The sequence below is a fragment of the Drosophila subobscura genome, chromosome J (assembly GCF_008121235.1).
Source record: "Drosophila subobscura isolate 14011-0131.10 chromosome J, UCBerk_Dsub_1.0, whole genome shotgun sequence".
In the NCBI taxonomy this organism is placed as follows: domain Eukaryota; kingdom Metazoa; phylum Arthropoda; class Insecta; order Diptera; family Drosophilidae; genus Drosophila; species Drosophila subobscura.
Genome location: NC_048532.1, coordinates 18,338,816 through 18,362,160, shown reverse-complemented (window position 1 = coordinate 18,362,160; position 23,345 = coordinate 18,338,816). Strand labels below are relative to the sequence as shown.

The 23,345-nt window shown below is 43.4% G+C and overlaps 2 protein-coding genes across 11 annotated transcripts in view; one reads left to right on the top strand and one right to left on the bottom strand.

The window, feature by feature from the left end:
- LOC117895585 (supervillin) overlaps positions 1 to 23,345 on the top strand; it is a 125,977-nt gene that overhangs the window by 14,125 nt on the left and 88,507 nt on the right. For 6 of the 10 annotated variants that reach the window (XM_034803320.1, XM_034803323.1, XM_034803321.1 and 3 more), the window contains exon 2: positions 14,717 to 18,839. In XM_034803320.1, coding sequence (XP_034659211.1) covers positions 14,909 to 18,839 — 3,931 coding nt within the window. In that variant the 5' untranslated portion in view covers positions 14,717 to 14,908. Of the gene's footprint in view, positions 1 to 12,440; positions 12,539 to 14,716; positions 20,728 to 22,972; positions 22,990 to 23,345 lie in introns of those variants that run through there. The other 4 variants (XM_034803329.1, XM_034803319.1, XM_034803322.1 and 1 more) reach the window with 4 other exon arrangements.
- Positions 15 to 22,256, bottom strand: LOC117895593. The gene is made up of 3 exons (XM_034803343.1): positions 22,241 to 22,256; positions 292 to 797; positions 15 to 171 (listed from the first exon to the last, which is right to left on the bottom strand). The coding sequence occupies exons 2-3, from the start codon at positions 769 to 771 to the stop codon at positions 22 to 24; spliced, it is 630 nt and encodes a 209-aa protein (XP_034659234.1). The 5' UTR covers positions 772 to 797; positions 22,241 to 22,256; the 3' UTR covers positions 15 to 21.

Sequence of the window (23,345 nt, the reverse complement as noted above, 5' to 3'; positions counted from 1 at the left end):
ATGAACAGGCTTACTCTGGTGCTAGTCCGAGTCTGCTTTTTCCTGGTTTTCCTCCTTTTTATAGTCGACATCGTGGACCTTTAGTATGTTGCCCGAGTGGTGTCCCGTGAAGGCCATCATGAGCCCTGCGGCCAGAATGGCCACCTGAATGAGTTTCGCCTGTTGATGGGTCTTTAAAGAGAAGAAAATAAAGGAGTTTGCATTGGTAATTTATATGCATGAACTAGTCAGTATTTTCTGATATTTTTCCCATCAATTAAACCATCTTTTAAGATCATTTTCTTTGCTCACCCTTTGTATATAGAAGCCAATCCGTTCCGTGTTCCTTTTGTGCTGCCACTGGTAGCCACGATACAGCCAATAGGCTGGCCAGGCAACGAAACCCGCGGCCATGTATGGCAGCATATCGTTGAGTTTCTGGGGGAAACCCTTGGGCGTATTTCGCTCCACAAAGTTGACAAACTCCAGTTGGTAGTCGATGCCATTCGAGTCGGTTGCTGTGGGCTCTCGCGGCCACAAGAAACGCGGCAAATGGAAACCCTCATCCGGTGGATTTTCCGCAGAAGCTAAAGGTTCCACAGAATCTATTGGGGTTTCACGATTAGATTTGTTTTGATCCATACCGAAGCCAGTTTCATCCAAGGATTTCTCATGCTCCTCCCGCCGTTGCTTCTCCACAAATTCTAGTATTTCCTTGGGATTTGGTTCGTCAGGATTCGATGGCTCCACCTTGAAGAAGAAGCCCGAGATGCGTTTGCGCAATGCCTCCATAATTTTGCAAGAAATAAAACTTAAATTTAGAGGGCAAAGATGGAAAAGGGAACTTTAACTAATTTTCTGTGACTGAAAAAGTCAAATGTTGATGGAAAAGTTGTGTTTACTTTGTGGAAAATGTGTGCTTAAAGTTCAACAGAGTTTAAGTTGGTTCTTTCATGCGGGTTTTTGGATATACTTGCCACTAATTTACGTGCATACAAAGTCAATGATTGTTTTTGGGCTGCGGGTGCAGTAAACTCCGCACCAAAGAGTTTGGTTTTTTCGGTGCATAAAGTGGGTCAGGCGGCTGCAGCAGCGGCAAGCGGTTCATGCAATTATAAAGCGGCATATCTACAGGTTGCATACCACATAGCCACACAGCCATTCATTCAACCCAGGGGCTAAGGCAGCGGCTGAGGCAGAGACTGACTCTGAGTTGGACTCTGGGGTCCATTGTGTTTTTGCGGCAGCTAACGGCTTGGACTTGGACCAGCAGCAGGTGTCTCCTCTAGTTCATTGTGTGTTTTCTTTGAAAATGTGGCTTACCTTCAACGAAATGGTTTTCTGTTGTTGTTGCTGTAGTTTTTGGCTTTGACGACGGCAGGAAGCTGCCGCTATCTTTTGGGTCTCCGTTCTAGAAACTAGTTTTTCGTTTGGGTAGAACGAAACGAAACGAACGAATCGAAACGAACGCTTAATGATCAATGCATTTAATCAAAGTAAATTACAGAAATACCAAAATGAAAGGAATGCACAGAAGAAACTATTTAACGGTGGTGCCCGTCCATTCTCTACACAAAACTTCGCTTAATGAAGTGAAAATCTTAGTGGATTATTCTTCTTTTTGTAGTTTTTAGTTAAAGAATCTTTTAATCTTCGATGAAAGCAGCGACTATGCGTTATTCTTTGATTGGAGATGATTCTTGACTGGATTTCTGGCAAATTTAATCTTTTCTAATACAAAGAAAGCGCTGACATCCCCGCAGTTTCAGGGCAAACCTGATCCACTTGCCCATTTACCTACCTGAGCGTATCTTTAACTCTTTGCTGTATTCTAATCAGCATTCTGTACAGTAGTGGCATCTCTCTGCGGCTCTACTCAACCATTCAGACAAAGTGGATGACTTTCATTCAGTATCTCGGGCCGGGCCTCAAAACCGCAAACCCCAAATGCATTTTCAAGGCTTCGCAGATCGGTTTCCGCTGCTGCTCTCTCCCTCTCTCTGGCTTTGAATATTTCTCTGCCACAAATATTCTTTGGGTCCCGTTTATAGACTGCTGTTCAAAGACTATTACAATTAACCCAATTTTCGCATTTGGTAAATGATTTGCACAAAAACGTCTCTCGTCTGATGATTTTTGAAAGTCTCGTTTTGGGCCTGCTGTTGTCAAAATAAATACTTGAACGTAAATCAAAAACCACAATGGGAGCAGAAAATTGTATGAAATATTTTTTGCTTTTGGCCAACGCCAACACTCGTTTACCGAGGCCCACCTGCAATTAGTTCGTGGAGCAAAAAGAGGTGGGTGTCCCATCAACATCTCTCCCACCTATCAGCCACTCTCTTTGGGTGTCTATTGCGCACTCTCTTGCTGTCTTTTCCTCTCTTTCTGGCGTGGCTTTTGCTGTCTCTTTTGCTGTGGATCGTGTGAAATTATCCATGGTTCAATGTTAAGTCTCCTTTTGGGTGCCAGCCATTTACTATTAAATGGTAAATTGTATAACCAATTTCGGGCTACATTGTGAAAGGTTTTCTCTCTGTTTTTTGTTGGTTTTGCTTCGCTGCGACAGGTGACGACACTCTTCAGGTGTCAAGTGCACAGAAATTCGTTAACCAAAAATGGTTTAATTTCATTACATTAATGAGACATTACTCAATTATTATTGTTGTTTATTCAATGACAATTTTTTGTTTAATTTGGAGTCATACTTTGGTTGAAAAGTTGTAGAAATAGCTGTAAGATCAATTAAATATGAAGATTATAATAGTTAAATCGGTGAAAATATAAATTTTTGAGAAGAAAAATGCTGCCAAAAGTGGTTATTTATGCTTGAAAAATATCTTAGACCTAGATGAAAGCTCTGCTGAAATCTGCTCAGCTTTAACTCACATTTTCGGCTGATTTCAAAGCTCCTATCCTTAATTAAAGCCTCTAAAATCTCTGTACTCTTTGACTTTTTCATCCATTCTAACACTAATCTTGATCTGCATTCCCTCCTCGCTACCGGCCTTGTCAAAAGATACATTCCAAAGTATGTGTGTGAGTATCTTTCCATCGCATGATGCTGCCTGCTCCGCCTCTGCCCGTGCCACTCATTTTCAAAGGCAAAGAGCCAATCCCCTTAACATGCCCCATCATTCTTATTCTTTCCATTATAAAATGCCGCATCACTCGGCCGCTAATCTCGGCTAACCAATCTCAGTCCCCGACCCCTCTCAGTCGGTCGGAGGGTATTACTCAATTTCCATTGCTCAGATTTCAAATATGCGACGAGACATTGTGGAAGATGCCACACGAAGGGGGCAGGCAGGCAGACACCAGAAACAATAGCAACAGTTGACACATTGACAAATGATCTCTGCTGGTGCAGGCAGGCAGTCGATAAGGTTCCTCCCGTTGCCACAGACACTGGAGTGGAGTCATACATCAATAGCAGACGACAGAAGGGACCAAAAAATGCGACATATTTTCCAGAATTATTTGTATTTGTATTATTTTTTATTGAAGCCTGCAAGATTATGCTAGAACTTTGATTTCTGCTCCATTTTGCGCCCTTAAACCAGACTGCAACAAGATCTTTGCTGACATTGATATGGTTTTGCTCTAGATTTTCAATCACGAAATGTAATTAGAGTATTCGATGCTCAAATGTCCCGTCTGGTAATTTGGGTTCGTTGCCATTTGATCTCTTTTTCACTGAGCAGCGTTAAGCCTTAAGGAATTTCGTTGATTACTTTTTGAGGTTCGGCTCGGTTGGTCACTGTCTCCATTATATTTACGGTTTAGGATTCCGCTGGATTTTATTTACACTGAATCCTACACTCCCCTTTTTTCACTCGCTTCCTTTTTATTTATGTTGAAGCTCGTCCGCTCGTCCCTCGGCCTTTGAGCTGTAGTTTTGGTGTATTGTTTATTGAGGCGTTGACCATATAATTCCTTATTATTCCGCATTCCTTTGGACATTCCTTTGGACATGAAATATGTATCAATTTAATTACCTTTAAGTCCCCGTAGCACCGAAACACGCAATTAAATGGCATGCAAACCCTTTGAACCTTTTGAAACAGTTCAAATTCGGCTGAGGTTTATTGAGGTTGAAGCAAAACAAAGGGAACCACACCCTGAGGAAGGACTGAGGCTGAGCTACCTGAAGAGACCCTGATGGAGAAAAGAGAGAGGGAAGAGCAATCTGTAGTAATTCCTTGAAAAGAAAGAATACAAAGTGTCTACTTTTTGATGGCACTCCTCCACTTGATTTCCCCGATTGTTCCTGATTCCTACCTGTTTTCCCACTTGTTTTCTTTTATTTCCATCAGTTTTTCCAACGGATTTAGTTTTTCTGTATTTTTCCATGGGGAAACATCCACCAAATTCATTTTCTTTGGGGGAAACAACACCTACAATCATTTTTCTTTGGGGTAGCTACTCCCCAAGGCATTTTCTTTGAGGGGCATGACTTCTTTTTATAGGGGAATCAACCGATTGATGCCTTTCCCTTGGCTAAAGTCAACCCTAAATGCATTTCATGGATGATTTATCTTTTGACGGGGGCCCCATTTCATGGCCTATCAATTGTTTTGAGCGGCAAAGGCTTTTGGTTTTCTCTTATCTATAATTTGAATATTTTAAGAGGTTGAAGTTCAATGCCGCCAAAAGGCGTGGCCCTAAAACGTGGCTCCCTCAACCATAACGAGGAGTCGTGTCGGATCTATTTAGGTGTTTTTATCGGAGGCGTTATTCCCATAAAAAAGACAGTTTCCACGAGTTGAGGCACCCCAAGTTTTAGTTACAATTCGGAACCAATCAGCCGGCTAAGGCGTATAGTATTTCCAAGTTTAAATGGAAATGGAAACTCTAGAAACGTAACACACGAGGAAAACTTGTTTTTGTCTGAGGCCAGGCCATGAATCGAGCGAGGCAAGCAATTAATACGGAGTATATTTCTATTTCTATTTCTATTTTATCTACATTTAATTTAATCGATGCAAATGCTCGGCCCGCACGAGAGAGTCATGAACAAGGCCCCGCCATTGCCGTGCCCCAACTCTGCTACTACCCAATGGATTGACCTTCGATTGTTGGCTAAGAAATACGTCAAAAAAGTTAAGTTAATGGCCATAATTATGTTCGATTAAAGCACTCCGAATGTGTGTTTCTGTACACTCTCTTGTGGCCTGTGGCTTGTGCCGCACGTGTTTGAGGTTTGGACAACAACAAAATACCATTTCATATGCTGATTTTTTGATGCCCCATGTCCATGGACCCATGACACATGTCAGCGGAAGGGGTAGGAGGGGAGAAACAGTGGTAGGAGATCGGTAGAGAGTGGAAGGTAGAGGCGGAGATCGTTGGAGAGTGGAGAGTGGTGGCTGGGGCCGCCTCTATCTACAGGGAATATCTCGCTGCCTCTCTGACATTGATGAAATGGACTTTTTTTATGGGCCCATGTTTTCGTACCATAAAGCATTGTGTAATTGTTGTATATTTTATGTATGGCTGGGAGGGAGGTCTGTCGCTGTCTCCCATTTTGAATGGCATTTCAAATGGCATTTTTGATTTGTTTTCTTTGTTCCACAGATAAAAGGGAAAATATGTTTTTATACATATGCAATGCAATGAATAATCGTGCTAATTATCAGGAAAAACTACTAATAATAATTACGTTTATAAACGATAAGCCAGAGTTCTGTTTTGTGATGTATGGCTAAATATTTCCAACATTTTCCAAGTGTTTTTTCATTGTTTTTATTTACTCTAATTTTGCTGCTGCCCTGACTCAATTTTGTGGTCATCATAAAATTTATTACGTGATCCGTAGAGCAAAAACGAGTACATAAATCTCTTGCGTTTAAGTGGAAAAATACTAGAAAAACGAAAAAAGAAAATGAAAATGTTGTGTGTGGTCCAGCGTGTGTTGCAATGAAATGGGGAAATCAAAAAGAACAGATTGATATCTAAAGATGGGACATGATCTAGAAATTCGATAAACATGTTCTGCTAGAGAGAAATACTCGTGTGGCCTGCAATTCCCTGAATTTTGCTTTAGCTACTGTTTGTCCATTGCCTTTTAATTTTCTGTGGACTAAGAGATATTTTTTTCCTGTTTCCACAGTATATATCTGAGTATTCTTATATATTTTATCTTCTTCTGTAGCATGTTTTCACTGTACTTTTGGCTTGCTTCAATGGATTATTTCTACAGCTTTTATACTCTACACAGAAACCCCACAGACCAGACCAGACCCGTGTGGCTGCCTCTACTTTTATTGCATTTTTCGCTGCCTCACCGCGAATTGTTCGTAAACAATTTCTGTTTTGATACCATTTCGAATCTTTCAATAGAAAAATGAGCTACAGAAAAAGCAACACCTCCAATGAAGCAATATTCGATGCATTACAATTACAATTACATAAACGAAAACAATTGTTGTATTTTGATTTGTTGGTTTTATTCAGGTTTTTTCTTGCATTTTCTTGGATTTCCGATGTGTTTGTTGGTTCCCTTGATTTCCCTCGACCACCCATACGATCCCTGCCATTCCACGAAATGCCCTCATATGACAGCTGTTGCCTGAAACCCCCTCCAAGCCAATTGCTGGTCCCTTAAACCCCCTCCAAGCCGATTTCTGCTGCTCGTTTATAGACCTTTAGACCTCTGCGATACTTTTGTTGTTTCAAGTAATTCCAAAATCCAATTAAGTTCAATAACAATTAAGTGAAAAAAGGTTGAGCCAAAAAACAACAAAACCCAAGCCCAAATCAAATATCCAACTGCTCGTCCGTCTCTGTCTTTTAATTAGTTGAACTTTATTTTCGCTTTTGTTTTTTAACCCTTAGTTTATTGCTCTTTACTCGTTAATATATCGCCTGTCTGTGGCTCAATTTAATTGGAAGCCCTTTAAGGGCAAGTTCGATGATGTATCTTTGTGTCTTTTGATGACAAATCGATGTCAGTAAAAGGGGCAGCCCACAAAAATCAATAAGTGCGTACGGGTGCTGATGGGAATAGCCATTGCTGTGGGCTAAGTGTGTGGAATGTTTGGACTGCTGGCTTTCATAAAGAAGAATGTCAAGAGGCCACAATAATTGCAACTAATCCAGAATGAAGGCTCGAACCGAACCTTGGGCCATACAAATCTAGACCACCTGTCAGAGCCTGTCTGTCGCCCGATCCAATTTGTATTTGTTGCTGCTGCTGCTTGTATCTGTATTAGTGTCTGTATGTGGGTCTGTTCACAGTTTGTTTGGCATCCATTGACTGTGAAGATTGCTAGAGTGTACCCACAGTGTTCAACCCCGTAATTATCTCTTTCCATTCAATTATGGCTTTGTAGCGCTGGCTTTCAGATATTTTGTTGTCCAGCGGATATGTAAAATGCCGGCTTCCGCAAGGATGTTGACCACAAAAAGCCGCTTCACTCGATCTCTGTCTCTCCCTCCCTCTCTGTTGCATGAAATTACTTGTAATTTTTATGGTTTTATGGTTTTATGTTGATTCTTGAGCTCATGCCAATCTTTGCTTTCCTCTCACCATTTTCTTTAAACTTGGCCTTGCCCTCAGATCGCACAGAAATCAGGTTCCCCACAAACGAACAACTCAAAAAGTGAATCATTCATTAGACATGCCAAATCATTCAGGTGTATATACAGCCAAAGCCCGTGCCGGCATTATCTTATTTATGTATATAGTTTCTATATATTTTCTATAATTTTTTGGCACATTTTGTGGCCTGCCAAAAGTATATGCTCGCTAGCCTTTGGCCACACACTCATTTGCTTCTTGATTTTTGCACGAAAAAGTAAAGAAAATTGTCTGTGTTTGCATAAAAGTAAAGAAAATTGAATGGGAAATATGCTGCAAAATAAGAATTTTTAAAATAAACATTAAGAAAAGTCCAAAAATGTAGGAAGAACTGTATATGCAGAGAATGTGGAAAGACAAGAAAGAAAAACCCAGAAAGATGTGAGAAGAAATAGAAGCTAAATAACTATGCATTGGTCACTCTTTTGGCAGAGGTTTTGTCAACTTTTTAAATGATTTTGCAGGTCGAAAGAATAGTAAAAGTAAAAGCAGATCCAGATCCAAAAAATCACTGATTTTCCCCACTCACAGTCGACATTTTTATAACCAAATCTCCACTGAAAACGCACCTACAAAATGCGCTACCAACATCTTCCACAATTCGGCTGCTGGCTTAATTTGTGTGCTGCTCAATTGTACATATGGATGTACATATACTCGTCTTCATTATAAACAATCTGATGATGTGAATCTTTTTCTCGTTTCGTTTTTTTTTTTGGGCCATGGCAAAAACCATTTCGTGTAGAGTACAGACATTACGGAAATAGCAGACGTACAAATAACACAGCACGAAGATGCACACGTTTTGGACTGTCTGTGTGTGTGTTTTCTGGCGTTCCAACAGAATCCACGAATTGTTGTATAATTTTTAAACAATTGACTTAAACAAATCCATAATTAATTCCGCCCCAAATGACATTGGGCAGAGCCGCTCCATAACTCTTTTGTGTCTTTTCCCCTCCGCTAAATTGTGTTGGGAAGCTCTGGGGCGTGGGTCAAGGTCTCGGGTCTGAGAGTATTCAGGTCTTTCTTTCGTCAGAGATTGAGACGGCGACTGCGACGTGTTAATGGCTTGTTAATCTCACTACAACAAGGCAAAAACAAACAACAAACAAATTAAAGCGACTTCAAAGCGTGCAAAAAAACAAAACAACAACAGGAAAAATGCATTCTCTTGCAGTAAAAATGTTTCGCTCTGTTGGAACTGTAACAAAAATCGCTTTGTATGAGAGAATGTGTCTTTAATGGAGTTTGCTTCGTCTCTGTAGGGCCTCACAGATCATAAAAATTATACGACTTGACGTCAAAGTAAAATAAACTTTGCTTAAAGATTTATCAAAGACTTTGACTATAAGGAAATTGCCTCAGAAGAATTTACACAAGCACAAAGGCAGACAAATATGTCAGGGTGTTAATTGAAGAACAGAACTGAGGCAGAAAATCAATTCATTTCACTGTAGCTGAACTTTCAGTTCAATCTTGGGTGTAAAAGTGTTAATTGGAGGAGGAAATACCCGAACCGATCAGCCACAATATTAAACAACGAAGGGTTTTTGTTGAAAAAATAATTCTGTTGGTTTAGATTTGAATATTTTATTTTTAAAAGTATTTTTTGCCTATCTTCTTTCTAAAAACTTCGTTACTTCATCATTTTGGCAAACATATTTTTATGATTTTGTAAGTTATCTGCCACTCTCCATAAAAAGCATTAACCAGACCATGAAAACAGAAAACACTTTCCTGATAGCCCCCAAGCCCACCCAGGGGCATAAAAAGCACTTCCCTCTTTCGTGTAATTTCTTTAAACATATAAAATATTAGAAATTCTGCGTGGCTGCCATATTTTGCATATTATATCCGCACGCATAAGCCTAGCCACAAAACCCACAAAAAAAGAAGTGCCATCGCTTTCATTTTCAAATGCTGCTGCTGCCGGCCAATGACCTCTTCTCGAGAAACAAACTTTTTGACCAAAAAAGATCTTGGGCTCTGTGGGTGCCGCGTGTGTGCCTCTCAGCCTCAGTCTCGTCTGCGTACGCGTCTATTGGTTTACACTTTTCATGTGATGCGGTGCGGTGTTTGTTATACAAAAACAACTTTCACTGGAAGTCATTAATTTTCACCGAAAATCCAAACGCCAGAGGGCTGACTCTTCGCTGAGACGCCAAGAGATCAGCATTTGATACTCTCGCATGTAAATCGATTTTTAATTGCTCCGAAATGTGCGTTTCATAAGCCGCTCGGCTCCATTCTCCTCTTTTTTGGGGATCCCTAACAAGCAGGTGGTAAATATCCATTTAAATTTATGAAAATTATTTGTCATATTATAAGATCTTTTGTGCTAGAGGATTGACATGGAAAAGCAACTAATTTGTAGCATTTAGTTTGGGGTCTGATAAAAGACAGAGAGATTTGCATAATTACGCGAAACTGTTGAAGGGATTTGCGTAAGCATTATGTTATTCGATATGGTGTCGTGGGATTTTTGGATTTCTTTTTTTGTATGAATGGAAAAAAGGTAAATGGAAACGGGTTTAGTCAAGTGAATGATGGCTCAATCGATTGGCGTTTATGTGATAAGATATTGATTGAATGATAGCTGAAAGTTTGCCCGAAAAATATGAAGTTCGGGTGCAAATTGTGGAAGAAAGTTTTGCTCACTCAAAGCCATAGATAATTATTATAAATTTCGACTAACGTCTAAGTATTATTTCTAGAAAAATCCACCTTTAAAAACGGCTTTCCAACCCTCTCCTGAAACCCTTTTATTAACATAACAAATTCTCACATATTTTCGGTTGCTTTTAATGTAGAAAAAAAAAAACGAACAGCCCGAAAAAATATGCATAATTATGCGAGAAAAACTGAATTTACTTCCCGGTTCGAATATGTGACTCCCCTGCCCTACCCCGCGGTGCACTCACGCAAGGCATTGCATTACAGCAACCGGCGCAACAATAGGAACAACAGAGCACAGACAAATAGCAACAATATCACGCACTCGTCATTAGGCCGTGCCACAAGCTGCAACGGCAGCAGTTAGAAGGGAGCTGCCACAAGTTTCAGCTGCAGTTTAGAGAGCTGCCACAACAGTAGACACCCTCCACCGACGGCACAGACAGAAATGCAACACGTGCTGTGCATAAATAATAATGAAAAACGATACGAAAAGTAGGGGGGGCGAGAAGATGGTTGGTTTTTCCCAAAGTTTTCCAGGGAATGAGGGAAACGGTCGTGGAGAAGTTCTGTCATTGACCCTTTCTACTGACACGAGAAATTAGTAAAGATTATGCATGCTTCGGTGGAGGTGGTGGAGCTGGAGAATTTCCAGTAGAAGACAGAGACGGTCGTTTGTTGGGAGATTAGGAGTGAAAGAATCCACAGTGGAGCGCCCGAACCAAGCGAAAAAACAACTTGTTGCCGCTGCTGTCAGAAATGTTTCTTCATTTCTGCCTCTTTTGCATAATATGTGCGATAATCTTCACACTGACACAGATATTTCTACGGAATTTCAGCTTCTTTTTAAAGTGGAGATGGAGATGGACTTTTGCAAGCGGATGTTTGCCACATTTTATAAATAATTTAGCAGACAATCCAGAGAGTTTGCTTCGCTTCGAAGTATGTTTGAAAATTTCACAAAATTAAAAGTCATTAAACTCGCAATTAAATTTCTTGATATATATTTTGGCATAATCGAGTTCCAGTTCATTAACATTTTCAATTGCTCGCGCAGCTGCCAAAAATCAAGAGTGAATAAGCCAAAACCCAATTAAAATTAATTTTTATTCGATATACGAGAGCGAAAACATTTTTTCTCTCCGAGAATTTTGTCAGCCAAGGTTGCGGCTGGCTTTCAGGTGTGGAAAGAAGACGCATCAAAACTCCTGAGATACTCTGACCCATATCTGCCTGTTACATTCGGATGCTACTCTAAATATATATAGGTAGTATCTACAAAATGTCTATCTAATATTAGATTTCACCCACTTACGGTGCGGCATGCACTTTAGTTTTTGCCTTCGAAGCACAAACATCTTCCGCATAGCACTCGAATCGTTCTTCTGCTGCTCTTCTTTCTTTCGGTTTCTGTTTTCCAAGCTGTCTAAATATTTTCGTTTTGTTTTCGATTTTTTTTTACCTCAAGTTAATTGCATTAGGTAAAATGTTGGTGAAATGATTCATTCTGGCATATTTATTTGACAAAAGTAGAGCAATCTTCGATCGGCTATTTTTGGGGGAAAACATTCATAACCCCAGAAGTTGAGTTCCGAGGCAGAACCAAAATGAATCTTGACATTAATGATGCTGTTAATCGGCCAGCAAACAGACAGACAGACCCACAAAATCGTACTCGTTCTCGTTTCAGGAAAAAGGTGACACATTTCTCCCTCTAGGGAGAGGGAGGAGCTTGGCAACGCCTTCACCTGAATTGATTCTTTTTCTCCATGAGTTTTATCTATAGTATTTTTCAGTCTTAATTAGAGCGCCTAAAGGTTCATTGACTTTACCCCCCGCTCCACTCATTACTAATACACTTTTAATGATCGTAAATACAAACAAAATCTAAAGGGAAAAAATCAATTTAATTTCAATTTTGTGTTTACTTAATTGAGTTCTGTGCCCTAGGGAATCCTACACTACACTCCGCCCTACATCATATCACGCGCCTTCCCCATGTAAAGTTCTGCGCACTCTCTCTTAGACCCAACCCACCCCTTTCCACCACTTGCCTGTAGCTCTCTTAAGTTCTTTCGGCTGCTCTCTTACGCCCAGAGGGAGGGAGCTTCTTGTGTGTAAAGCTTTTGGTATCGCATCGCATTGGATCGATCGCACACAGTTTTTCCTTTACTTTCAGTCAAGAAAAAGCCCGTGCTCGTGTCGGTTTGAATCGTTCGTTTCGAGAGCGGCGTCGCAACGGATCGCAGAACGGATTGTATCTGAGTTATAGTAGCTATAGCCATCGCACACATAATTCCCGTACTGTGTCTTAGACCATCCGTTTTATTTATAAGTTTTTCCACATTTTTTTTTTGCACTTCTTTTGGTCTGTTTTTGGGGATTCGCCATTTGAGTTTGTGGAATCCGAATGCCTTTTCTGTGGATTCTCGCTTTTTTTTTCGCGCAGCCTGGAGTTGGCGTGTGATTATTTATAGATAGTTTCCCCCGGCATACGTTTGATATACGTTTCTATTGTTGTTTTTTTCTGGTTCGGCTTACGCCATAGATTCGGACCGTGCGTATGTGTGATTTTCAGCCTCTATATAGGTTTTTTTCTCAAACTTTTTTACTGGCAAAATGCCCGACATTACGCAGCTGTTTAGGAGACCCATAAATTCCGCTAACCCCTAGCGAAATATTTCCCATGTAATTTACATAAATATAGTTTATAAATTTAAACTATAAAATTACTTTAAGCAGATGCTGAATCACGTTTCACACAAACAAAAATCTATTTAGGGGTAAATTTCCATTCGTAAATCAGGGCCTGACATGACCACAAAGACATGACATGTGTTTGATGGGCAGAAGTTTTGTTGAAAAGTTCTCAACATTTTTGTGTTCGTTTTTATGAGAGTTTGAAATGTCTCAAGAGCTGGAACGTTGCGATCTTTGCCATCAAATTCGATGCAATCGTTGTTCAAGTGATATTCTTTATGGATCTGTGATCGTTGCATTTGCAACACATGGATTGAACTTTCAATTAGCCATAACTTCCATCTTTTAGTGATCTTTCAATCAGCCATAACATCCACATGGAGTGGATTATTGGCGATGACAAATTGAAGTGTGGATCTTGGTCTTTCGTTTTGCAGATGTAAACCATATCGAGTATCCGGCCATATCGAATGTCATTCAACAACAAACAATAAGCTCTCTTCTGATGCTTATGTTTCCTTTTGTTATTTTTGTTTAGACTCCACTCCATGCCCGAGACAAGTGTTGCCCTTTGCGTTGTTCGATTGCTTCAGCGGTTGGTCGCCTGATCTGCTTCATATTATTCGGATGATATTTTCAATGGCGTCAGCAACGGAAATGATGCATCCAGAGATCTACACAGCCTAGAGAGGGGGAGCTTTTCTGTATAAACAAATATCATAATGATATTCGCCCCGCTTTAAAAAGAAACAGACCTAAATTCGACATTTCACACACAATTTGGTTTATTTTTGCCTAATATCCGCCAAAAAAAAAGATACAAAATTCGTGGCATGAAATAGAAATTGAAATTGTATTGTGGGAGAGCGCTGTCTAATTAAATTAATTAATTAGCAACAAAAAAACTGAGTTGCAGATAAGATTAAACAGTTTTCGTATGTCGATGAATGAGCGACAATCGAATGATGGAAAGTGCCACTATCGAAGCTTTGATGGATCATAAAGTAGTGCCAGCAAATGGCTTCGAAGAATTCCCAAGACAACCAACAATTACTCACAGATAAGACCTTTCTTAAGTCAGCTTGCCAAGAGCTTTGCTAAATGTACAAATTGTGTGGATAATTATCATTGTAATGAGCCTCTTCCGCTCTGCATTGAAATCAACTTTGGAGCAACGCGTGGGAGCTGTATGCACATTTAATGAATAATAAAAAGTACGTGCAGAAAAATGGCAAAAGAAAAGGCTTAGAAAAATGTGCAAAATGTATCCAAGACTGGAAACAAATCGAAATAGGAATATAGATCTTATACGCTGAGAAAGTTGTCCATTTAGAAGTCATTTAGAGCCACAAAGATCATGTCTTCAAAGCGTTTACAGCCTCATGAGAGACCAACGACCCTGTTAGCTTAAGCACCAGTTAAGATCATATATTTCTAGTATTTCTAGTTGTCATGTAAACGTGCGCTGAGGTCGTTAAAAGCACACACAGCTATCATTCAGATACAAACGCAGCCACAAAAGATCGTTAAAGTTTCTCGCGGACTATTTGTTCGCTGTCTTATCTCCCAAAAGACCTTTCAGACACAATCTTATCTTAAGTTTCCAATGAACCAAGCTTCCCCTGTCCCCTCTGCTCTCTCTCTCTCTCTCTCTGCCTACCCTTTAAGTGCAAATAAAACATAATGTTTACACATAAATTATCTACGATTCCGTTTAAGCTGTTGAGCAAAAAGTAAAAATAAAACTAATCTTTGTGTTTCCTTTTTGCTTTTTTGCAGACTGTTCAGACCACTTGGCGGCCACAATTGCCGCTGCCCAAGGAGCTGCAGCTAACAGATGAACGGCACAACGATACGAAACTAATATCCACCAAAGCGGACATTCATTATACCCAGAATTACGAGGAGAACTACCAGCCAGCAGCAGCAGCAGCAGCAGAGGAGGAGCAGGATCAGGAGCAGGACCAGCAGATGGATCGATTGAGGGGCAATCATGGTGGGAGCATAGGGGGCTCCTCCCAGCAGTTGTCCCACAAACAGAAATGGTCCTTTGGCCGACTATTTCGAGGCAAGAAGAAGGATGCAGCAGAGTGCAGTCCATCATCCAGTGAGGAGGATCGCAAGGCCGGCTTTGTGCCCACCCAACGACAGTCGACGGGCAGTGGCAAGCCCAAGGTAAAGCCTGGGAAATCCGCTGCCTCCAGAGGCAGCAGCAGATACGAGGAGCAAGCGCCGCCACCGCCACCACCACATCCCTCCCACTCCATAGACAATGAATTTTTCCTGCCGGTGGAGACAATACAGCATCAGCCGGAGCCGTATTACCAAAATCAACCAGGACCAAGCTACTATCATCGATCGATGAGTAATTCCTTGGACCGGCGGGGGCTCATGCAACAACAGCCGCAGCCACACCCACAGCACATGGCTGGCAAGTCCCGCTCTGCTCAGAGGAAACCCCCGGGCGTGCATCACTCCAGCGCCGAGGAGGAGCTGATCTCATTGAACTCTTCGACCTTCTCCAAGTACCGCAGCGACGAGAGCATCCACAGTGGCGGGCACGCCCTGATGCAGGGCTCCGCTCAGTCCCAGTGCCCGTCGCAGTCGCAGAACAGTCGCCGCAGTCGTGCGGCACGCAACGAACGCTACTACAAGCGACTCTCACGCGATGGCGAGCAGAGTCATGGCGGTGTGCCACCGCTGCCCAATCCCCAGCGCTACAAAACGCAGCCACTGCCGTTGTCCATCTACCAGCCGAGTGCCGCGTATGTCCAGTGGCAGCCACAACAACAGCAGCAGCAGCAGCCGCCGCAGAGGCCGCTACAGAATACGTTTCAGAGCGATGGCAAGCGCAGCATCAGCTACGACAGTCACATCCACTTGCAGAATGTGAATGGCAGGATGCAGAGCAAGCCTCTGCCTCCGCCGCCACCACCACGAGATCCACTGCGACGTGTGCATGCCGTGGGCTCCAGCTCGGGCGATTTGCGTCCCGTTTCCTATGCCTTTGATACCAGCGGCAGGTGTGTGTCGGACGACAGAATATGGCAGCCAGCGCCGCACTATCAATCGGTGCATTCATTGAACTCTCAGCCCAGCTCCTCGATAGCCAGTGCGCCGCCAGTGAGCCAACAGCAGCATCATCGACGGTTCATCACTCGGTCGGAGCGGAATGCCAATCCTGGCAAGCAGTCCCTGCCAAATGGCATTGATTTTCACTATGTGGCAGATGCCACACCGCGCTCCCGCAAGCCCATACACATGATGGAGGCGGACAAGCAGGAGGCAACACCACCCTCCAGTGGAATGCTGAGAACCTCAAAGAGTGGACTACCCACAGCAGCGGCGGCAGCGGCACCACAGCCCATACTCAAACCCCGCTCCATTTCCAGCTCCCGTTTGAGCGAAATGCGTGGCGGTTATCCCATGCCCATGTACTCGGAGGTGCTGAAACCCAAGAGAACGGCCGCCCCAGCTCCCGCAGCCAATCCGCTGCCCGATCAGGATACTGTCGTGTGTGGCAGTCTGCAGATAAAACCAAATTATGTGGAAATTAGGCATCGAGATGTTGTGCACAAGACCAACTCTATGCCGCACCATTATCAGCGTAGATCTGGCGAGGATTTGCCCAACAAATACGAGGAATATGTGGCCGAGAAGCGAGAGCAACACCAGCAGGCACCACCGCCAGTCTATCCCGAAAGGAAGCAGAGCCTGCCCGCTGCGGCGCCTGTGTATTTCCCACGCAAGAAGCCAGCCAACTTGGAGGAGGCCATCAATGAGCTGGAGGCCATTTACAAGAGTCTGGGACTCACAGAGCCACAGGAAACGAAAGCAGAAGTGCCAGAGATGCCACAGATGGAGACTCCTGCCGCGCCCAAGATGCGCGTGCCCACTCCGAGTGACTTTGAGAAGTTCGCGCTGGCCCATGCGGATGAGTACGATGATGAGGACTCCCCCACAGGCGAGCCAGATCCTGTGCGTGATGATGTGGCGTACAGGAACTTGCAGCTGGCAAATCTGCAGCATCGTTCGTCTGAGCGGCAGCCACCGTTTGGCATACCCGTGGGTCCCATTGTGCCTGCCCCACAGTCGGACTATCTGCACGTGGAACCCATAAGAGTGATCAAGAAGAAGAAGAGCACCTCCCCGGACATCGTGAAGGACGATCTGGCAGTGCGTGCGCTGCGCAAGGATCCGCCAGGACCCAAATCCAGCTTCCACTATCCCATGCAAAAGAAACAGCGAGCCACACGGACACAGTCCGCGAATATCTACAATCTGATCCATCGAGATGCAGCCAAACCATCGGGTGGGGATCTCAGGAGCTACATGGAGCTGACCAAGAGCATTGAGCGAGCGGGCAGCATGTCGAATCTGCAGGCGGAGGCCACCAGTGACATACCAGCGACGTTGGATCTGCTGCGGAAGTTGAAAGCCCAGGATGAGGAGATGGAAGCGGTGCAAAAGAAAACCCATGCCATACCCTTTCGTCATCCCAGTCAGGGCGGTGCCATTGCCCACCTGCCAGAGCGTTTGATCGCCAAGGAGGAAGCACCAAAGGCACCGCCTGTGGCCGCGCCCCGGAAGAGTCTCACACCGGAACCGCACCTCGATGATGCGCTGAACAAAATCGCGCAGGATGCCCAAGCGAGCAGCATCAAGTTGAGCCAAGAACTTCATGAACTGCGCAGGGAAGCGCTGATTACAGCCGCGAGGCCCAAACTGAATGCCGAGCAGCAGAAACTTGAGAATGAACTGCAAGAGATCGATGCCGTGTCCAAGGCGGCCAAGAGATGCGGCCAAATGTTGCTGGACAATCTGCCCGATGCGGGACAGGAGGAGGAGGAATACCAGATGCAACCACAAAGGAAGCTTCACAAGGAGGGAAAACTCATACGCGCCATCGATGAGGTGTCCGAGGCGGCGAATGCCGTGTGCGAGAAGATCCTGAAGGATATTGTGACGACAGAGCCACCCGTGATAGTACATGAGGCACGGCAGGTGAAGCAGCCCACAGGAGCAGCACAGACGGAGCATCTGGTGATGCCGAATCTCATCAAGAAACTGGATCCCATACAATCGGAGAAGATGGAGCATATTGCGCGCCGCTGCATGCGGCAACTCAGTGAATTGGCGGAGGCACCGCAACCGGACTACGATAATCTGCCGGCTGCCTGTAATATAAACGCTGCACCAGCCAACGACGCTGCTGGGGCTGATGCCACTCTCATTTCTACCGTTCCAGAGACGCTCGAGGAGATTGACAAAATCATGCAGGAGTGTGAGCGTCAGGCGAAGGGCAGCACGGCCGGTTCAGGCTCCACCACCGATGATCAGCGCACCACTGCCCCCAGCATAACGAGTGGCAGCAACAGCAACAGTCACAGTGGAGGCGGCAGCAGTTGTCCACCGAATGTGAGCACCACAGCGAGCTCTTTCAGCAGCAGCAGCGATTGCTTGGCCAAATCATCGAGTCCCTCGACTGCCAGTCGCCTGTTGTCCTCGAGCATTACCTCTTTCAATCCGTACTCCTCGAGCGACTACATCAAGTCACAGAGCAGCGATTATCATGCACCCAGCACCGATCCCATCAAGACATTCAGCACCACATCGTACGATGTGCAGTCCACCACAGCGAATAACACCACAAATAGCACCATGAGCACTACCAATAATACGAATACGATCAGCAGTTGCACCACCAACCCACGGGAGACAAATCCGGAGACAACCGCCTCGTGCTCCTCCGTGTCGCCACAGCCGCTGCAGCTGACGCCCGTGCGAGGCACATCCTCATCGCCGTCGCAGTACAACTCCAGCGAGGAGCTGGCTGCCATTTTTGGCATCGAAGAGCAGCCCAAACAAAGGAAGCATCGACAGCAGCAGCAGCAGCACACAGGTAAAGGAGATGCCCAAGGATCGCCCGCAGCCCGCAGAGCCTCCACAGCCTCCACCGCCTTCGCCTCCGCATCCGCCACTACTAATGCTCCCGCTATGCCCCCAGCAACAGCTACTACCTCCTCCGCCACTAATCGAGTTTTGAATGTTGCAAGCGATGTTACTACCAGCCCCACATCCTCAAACACATCCTCTAACGATAGTGCTAGCAATTGTAGTAGTATTTGTAATTATAAGCTAGAAACGATACCAGAACAGGAGCAGGATGTGGATCAAGACATGGAGGGCAGCTCCTTGAAGCTATCGCCCAACTTTAATCGCATCTACGCGAGTAAAATCCGCATTGTGATGGATGAAGAGCAGCCACTGGTCTTGGAAGAGGAGGCCCAGACGGCAGAGATATCCACTCTTTCAGAGGCAGCTATTGGCGTGGAAACCCAGTTTGATTCATTGAGTTCTTTGGAGGAAGAGGTCTCTTCCAATCCAGACTCTGGTAATGTTAGCCTCACCGACTATCCATTGGGTGGGAATCACAACCAACATGCCAATGCCTCGCTGGAGCTGCAGACAACCTACAACAGTCGCTTTGAGGTGCGAGAACACTATGTCTCGGAGGTGTCCATCAGTGCATCAGAAGAATCCACCACCGATGAAGAGGAGCAAACGGATACAGCCAAAACAGTGAGAGTTAGAGATTTAAATGCTAGGGAGGATGGGTTTCCACGTTTGCCCACAGAAGAAGAGCTGCTAGAGAGCCTGAGAGAGGAACTTGAACTGAACGAAAGGGGTGCGGAAAGTGTAGAAGTTTCTGAAGAAATTAGTGGGTTAGCAGAGCTAAGAATTGAGGAAGATGCTCTCACTGATAATAGTCTCGAGGAAGATATTGTAATTGAGGTTGAAATTAGTTCAAGCGAAGTAACGGATAACGAAGAATCTGAAGAAAGTCTGGAAAGTTATGTGAAACTTGACGAAACTATTAGTCTGAGCGAAGAGGTTTACAAATTAGCGTGTGAGACGTTAAAGATACAAGAAAATACACTGGACGAAAGAAAACTTGACGACGATACAATTAACGAAAGAAACCTGAACGAAGATACAATTGACGAACGTAAACTGGACGAAGAACATCCTGACGAAAAAAATCTTAACGAAGAAAACAATGACGAAGAACAACTTGACGAAACTTTACTAAATGATTGCAGATTTGTTTTGGAAGAGGTAGAATTGAGCTTGAAAGAAACTGAAGAAATACTAGAACAGATGGAACCTAACGAAACCGAATTTAACGAATTAAGTCTGGACGAATGCGACTCTGTCGGGCAGTTCCCACGCCGCAAGAGCATCGTTTACGAGACTCCAGCACTCAACCTAAGCATTTCCGAGGTGAAACTCAATTATGAAACCAAAGTGGGAGAAGAAATGGAAGCAGAACACCAGACACCAGTAGCCGCTGAAGCCAACCAATCGATCGACAGCGACAGCGATGATGATATACCAATTAACGATACTTCAGCACGTAATGAGAATGAACCGCTGGAGAAGCAGGGCAAGAGCAGTGGCGATGTAAGTGAGACGCGCAAAGGACTTCCGGCAGCGGCGGCTGAGGAGGAGGAGGAGCAGCCAACCACCAGCTCCAAGGCGCTGTCAGTCTTTGGTGAAGTACGCACTGTGGCACCAGCAGCAGGAGCAGCAGCAGCAGCTGCAGCGGCAGTTGGTGGCGCCGCGGCACTAGGCGGTTTGACGACACTCGAGCACGTATTTGTCGCCTGCACCGTGGGCCTGATTACACCCAACGATTTGCTCACTTTGTGCCTGATTGTAATTGGTGTGATTATCATTATTGCAATTGCGCTCGCTGCCTGAGAGATGTGATCATTTCCACATGCACACTCACAGATTGGTTGTGTGTGGCTGCCACACGTTACTGTTGTTTGTTGAATTATGAATAATTATATTAATTTTTATATATATTGTATATGCTATATACCGCCACAAAGTGCACTTACAAAATTTCCATTTATTATAAATATCTAAAGAATTATGTTTTAGTTTAAGTTGAACCAAAAGTATTCTCAATTTCTAAGATAAGTTGTACCATTGATTACGTTTCGAACCACTGTGCAAAAATGTATTTTGTTTTTTATTTTCATTCATCAAACTGCTCCTTCCTAACAGTGGCAAAAAATAATGTTTATTTTTTTATAACAGCAATTTCCTTTGTTTTCTTACTTAATTAATTGTTAATTTTGACTGCAACTTGTGCCAATGATTTTTTTACATGTATGTTTACCCTTAATTATGCTCTTAATTAAATAATTAATTTAACCACATTGTGTACACTTTCCATTCGTTAATCTTTAAGCATCTGAAACGCAAACGAAATGCGGTACAAATTACTAATCATGAAAATCTATTCTCTCTCTCTCTCTCTATAAATCTCTCTGTATATTTTCAGCTCAAAATTTATTAGTTTAAGTTATCTTGTCAACGAAACATTTACGTAGATTTCATTTATCGCTATTATTTTTAAATGTTGATAAATATATGATTTAACCAGATAAACGAACGAATGCGCAGAAGCCATCAAGCATTTATTTGTAGTTTTCCTCCAGAAGAGGAGAGGCCACAAATAAAAATGTTGTTTATTAAAGTCTAGAGTGCTGACTGTTAAATGGTGACATTGAGGCTAGGTCCTGGATCGGATGCTAAACCGGGCACTGAAGCAGTCCGAAATTCTGCCCTACCTGTAAACTAGCGCCAAACTTCATAAACTTGCCGTCAAAGTTGGCTGGGGCGCCAGTCTACAATTTGTGTGGTTTTTGTCTTGGTTAAAGTTTCAAAACTTGCTTGTGGTGAAAGCTTACACATGGCGCAAGCGCCATCTATGTATGTGTGACAGCAGAAAAGCTTTGTAGATTTTTTTTGGTGGTGGAAAAGTTATATTTGAAAATGATTTAAAACATAAATATTTTGCTGCTCTGCAGTTCCTTCCAAACGCCTAATAAGCAACCAAACCTTAATTTAATAAACTTTTACCTATCGCACCCCTATATCATATGCTCCCTGCTATAATTCCAATGAAAAACTTCGTCTAGACATGGAAAAATGTTTATTTATTTGTTGTGGGAAAAACTTGTTGCCAAAACCCACAACCAAATAGAAAAGTTCAGCATATCGAGTGCCCCATCAAAACAAATACAGAAACATATTGATGGATTGAGGAACGGATGGATGTACCTCGTATTTACCATCGAATGGGATTCTGTTTACTGTTTGTCTGCGCGCCCTAGGACGAAACCCTAACAAAACGACAGACAAAGAACATTCATTCCACTCAATTCCTGAGAAAAAACTGGAAAAAAGGTGCAAAAAGAAAAGGCGCTTAAAGCCAAAAGTCGTCTTATGGAAACAACAAAAAAAACAAAAATACAAAAAAAGGAAAGTCTTGGCCTCATAATGGAACCTTTTCAAAGTTGTCTTCGTGCTTTGGCACTGGCACTTCGTACGTCCCTCCGTCCTGTGTTCATGTTGTGGCATAAAAAGGACATTCAACTGCAGGTCGCTTGCCCTGATTAAGGAGCCTCTTCGAGTGAGCGATAGAGACAGAGATGGAGGCTTATTGTTATACACTTCTTGCTGTGGTGTGGGTGTCTCCTATTTGTTTCTTTTTTAACTTTTTTCCATAATTATGTTGCGCCTTTGCTGGCCTAATGAGGCGTAGAGTTTCCGACGGGGAAATTCAAGATGTTTGAGCGTAAAACTCTTGTGGGAAATCCAAGCTACAAATTTTGCTTTATTAAAGATTGAACTCCACGTCTCATTCCCCATTTCTATCAGGATTAAACTTCTGCCTAGCTTTCCATTTAAATGCAATATGTTTTGCCAAGTTTTCTTTTCTTTTGACTTTCGATTCAATGAGTTTTTTCTTGAAAAATCTTCGACGCTTCGATGGAACTTTTGCCAAGAGATTTATGTCCTTCAATCTCTGTGGAATGCCACAATCTAATTGAAAATTGGCCCTAGCGGAAGTGACTCTTTAATGGAAAATTCGTTTAAGGCTAAGGAAATTTCCTGCCACACACAAAGAAGAGTTCATTTACCCTCGGCAGGCGCCGAGCATTGCTCTCGGGGCACCACACACACACACACACTCCACAGAGTCCACACTCTTGGAGGCTAACTAGCAATAAAAATGTCACCCGGCTTTAATTTGTTTTCTGTCTGCAAAGGCAGGAAGGCACACCAAGGACCTCAAAATGTGTGGGGAACAGTCAAAGTCAGAGACTGAGAGAGGCGTCGCTGTCATAAATAAACGAAACGAAACCACATGTGTGGCAGCAAGTTTTGCTGCATGTTCTAGTCGCCTCTAGCGCTCCTATTCCTCCCCTATATCTCCTGAAATAATCATAACTCACTTAACCCCATTAAATGTGGAAGGAACCCCCTCAAAAGTGGCATGACAAAAAGAGGCTACCACCCAGGAAGGAGAGGCTTCATACAGGGAACC